General features: G+C 43.4%; 1 protein-coding gene across 1 annotated transcript in view; it reads left to right on the forward strand.

Annotated features, from left to right (window-relative positions):
- MTM1 (myotubularin 1) overlaps positions 1-3,533 on the forward strand; it is a 71,787-nt gene that overhangs the window by 17,928 nt on the left and 50,326 nt on the right. Inside the window, exon 4 of the mRNA XM_010831607.1 lies at positions 176-325. Coding sequence (XP_010829909.1) covers positions 176-325 — 150 coding nt within the window. The remainder of the gene's footprint in view (positions 1-175; positions 326-3,533) is intronic.

Genomic DNA, 3,533 nt, shown 5'->3' on the forward strand with positions numbered 1-3,533 from the left:
ACTATTCTCATGCTTGCTTTTTCCTGTGTGATCACTATCATATTTTTATTCATAAAAGGTGGTAAAAGGACCAAGGTAAAAATGCCCTGAAAGCACGTGGGTTTTTTAAAATATGTTTTTGATTGTTTAATTGTACTGACAGAAATATTGACTTGTGTCTTTTTGTCCATTACAGGATTCTGCTCTAATACTTGATGTTCCTCTGGGTGTGATCTCAAGAATTGAAAAAATGGGAGGCGCCACAAGTAGAGGAGAGAACTCCTATGGGCTAGATATTACTTGTAAAGTAAGAGATTCAGTACTTTCTTATGGGAAAAAAAGTCACGTTAGTGTTGAATGATAAGTAAAAAGTAAATGTATGTTTAAAAGAAAACTCAAAGACCCTTGTTCATCCAAGGCCCTGGAGTGGTTCTCCCTTCATGATCAAGCATTCCAGAATCTTCTAGGGGAAGAGTTCCTATGAAAGAAACCTGCTGTTGTCACCAAGCATGAGGACCTGAGCCAGTCAGTTTTTGCCCAAGTCTGCTCCTGGTGTCCCTTTGTGTGATGTGTCTCCAGCCAGACACCTCCACACCATGTCAGGCATGGGGAATGGCAGAGATTTAATGATAATAACATTCAGTCAGCTATAGTAGTAACTGTTTATTGAGCATCTCTGTCATTCTAAACACATGCTAGGGCCTTTGCATTAAAGCCTCAGGGCAGCCTTCTGAGATGAACAGTGATGTCCCCATTTTATAGATGAGGAGTCTGAGGCTAAGAAGAGATTGGTGAATTAGCTAAGATGACCCAACTGATGGCAGAGTTGGGATCCAAATCCAGTGAGATAATAATTTTGCAAATGACAGAATAAACCTTCTTACCAGAAAACTTCCTTCTTGGGTATTCCATATTAGAAGACTATAGTACCCAGTCTTAGAAAGATCTAGACGGGGTTTGGAGGTCATCTGTCCAAGTGGTTCCCACAGCTAGATAATGCATGAGGGGCACCTGGGAAGCCCTCTTTGGGTTGACAAAGGCAAAGCTTTGGGTTCTATGTCAGATCCTACTGTAAGATAATTGGTGAAGGCTGTGTTCCAGAGGCTGGGACTCTTTCAAGTGTCTCTGACCATTAGTCTAGTACAGGGATCAGTAAAGGGCCAGAAAGCACATAGTTTAGGCTTTGTGGGCCATTAAGATCTCTGTCATACATTCTTCATTGTATTTTATTTTTTTCAACAAAATACAATGTCTTTTATTTTTATTTTTAAAATATAAAAAACAATCTTAGCTTGAAGACCACACCAAGACTGACCTGGGCTGAAGTGTGCTGACCCCTGGCCAGTCTGAGTCCTTCATTCTGTGGGTGAGAAAGGAAGTGTTTGCTCAATGGGCTTCCTTGCCTACAGGTGCCTGAGGGAGCTGACGGAAGAGCCACAGTCCTGGCCCATGTCTCCTTTTGGTCTTGTGCACTGTGGTTTCTTAAAGCCAATCTCCTGTACCTTGTTTTGGATTTTGAAGATAATACGTGTTTGTCTCCAGTTTTTAAAAGATCAAGACTAGTACACTCCATCAGAAAGTGAAGGATTGTGTCATAATGAGACTTGAACTGAAATGCTCCCTCAATCCCCACCTTGGCAGCCTTTTGTTGATTTTGGTAGAATTCACACTCCCTTAATACCTCATCTATAATCCTAGTGCCTTTCTACCCTTTGGGGCCTAGAAATTGGGGGTTTACTTTTGAGGAAGGTTTTTCTCTTTTGCATAGAAGAATCTGTGGGGGGAGAGTTGTTATTATTACAGCACTTCATGGAAAATGAGGTTGCTCTTCCTATGATTTCAAAGTGACTCTCATTCTCATTGAATTGAAAAAATCCTATTTATTGCCTTGTCAATGGGCAAAACTTGTATTTAAATATGAATCCCAAATCAACAAAACACATTCTTACCCTCTGACTGTGTATTGTAAGAACATGGGGCTGAGGAACAAGTCGGCAGGCATAATTCTCAAATGTTCCATATGTATATTTCATGGAATTAGTATCAAGCCCAAAGACAGTGGCCTAGAACCATGTTGTAGTACAACCTTTTAATTCTGTTATCTCCCTGGAAACACAGGACATTGTGAGAGTCGAATTCTGTTTTCTCAGGAACAGACCTGAGGGTGACAGAAAGAGAATCTGCTCTAGTGGTACAGGGCTCGCCCCCTGTCTCCCGCAGGTCCCCTTTCATCTGCAGTCACTAACCACAGTCCCACCGCACTGCTTTCTCAAAATGAGAATGTGGAACCCCCTACAGATTGTCTCCACCAGGGCCGCACTTGGGGATTTCTGCTTACCAGTGGCAGCTTGCTCATGCTGGACAGAAGTCCCAGTGGTTGTCATCTACAAACAAAAGAGAAGGCAGCTCCAAATATAGGAATTCCTACCCCGCAAGCCCATGCCAGCCCCTGCTAACAACTCGGAGCTTAAAAAACTAAAAAGCAGAGCCAGACCATCTCACCAGGGCTGTTGCAGCAGGCTGTTGCAGTGGGCTGTGTTTACTCTGTTATCTTGAGGCTTGGCGCAGCACTGCATGTCCCAGTTGCTGAATACCAAGGGTCTGATGGCAAGACTTTTCTGCCACGTGGCTCTTCCCCAGGTGTCCTTCCCATCTGGGTCAGGCTCTAGGAGACCAGGTTGAAGGCACCCCTCAGTATATGCCCATAGTCCTCTCACAGATTTGGTGATCAGCCCGTGACTCACTTGCCTTTTCCACTTCAGTTTTCTCGTTGGCAAGACAAGGTAGTGATTCTCCCTGTCTTTGAATTCCATCTGAATCAGATGGCCACACCAAGGCACTTAAATCACTTGTGCTTTGGAGCATTGAAAGTCGTGGTTTGAATCACCGATGGACCAGAATAAAGATTTACTTAGAAATGATCTAGTTTCTGGTTGAGAGGTTAAGGGCATCATGTTATCATTGGAACCAAGGCTGATGGGAAGAAGATCCTTCATGCATCTGTGAGCCCTGGGGATCCTCAGCTAGCCACTGCTGTATTTCAGGCTCTTTGTAAACCCCTTAAAAGCACATCATCTTATTGAAGTGATTTTTTTCCTTCTACTTGACTAGTGCTTTGCATCATGAGACAACAACTAGTGTCTCAATGTTCTTGGAAGATGTTGTGAATCAGTTTTGGGATATTATAAAGTTTGTTGTTGTTGTTCAGTCACTAAGTTGTGTCTGACTCTTTGTGACCCCATGGACTGCAGCATACCAGGCTCCTCTGTCTTCCACTATTAAGTTATGTGCTTTTAAAAATGAAAGCATGGGCTCCTGGAGCTGGCGAGGCCCAGTAGATGCCATCCGTATAGAGAGATGGTGTGGGGTCGTTGATGAAAGGCCTGAGAGCCTGGTTCCTTACATTCCCTTCACTGCCCCTTGCATTTGGGGATGTGTATAGCAAGGCTTTTGTCTCCTGCGTGTTGAAGACTTAGGAAGCTTCAAGAGTGCTCTTGAGATAACAAGTGAAAAAGCACTTAGGAAAATATGAAGATGGTGACATCTGAGAGGGC

This window comes from Bison bison, unplaced genomic scaffold, assembly GCF_000754665.1.
Source record: "Bison bison bison isolate TAMUID 2011002044 unplaced genomic scaffold, Bison_UMD1.0 scf7180017864529, whole genome shotgun sequence".
In the NCBI taxonomy this organism is placed as follows: Eukaryota; Metazoa; Chordata; class Mammalia; order Artiodactyla; family Bovidae; genus Bison; species Bison bison.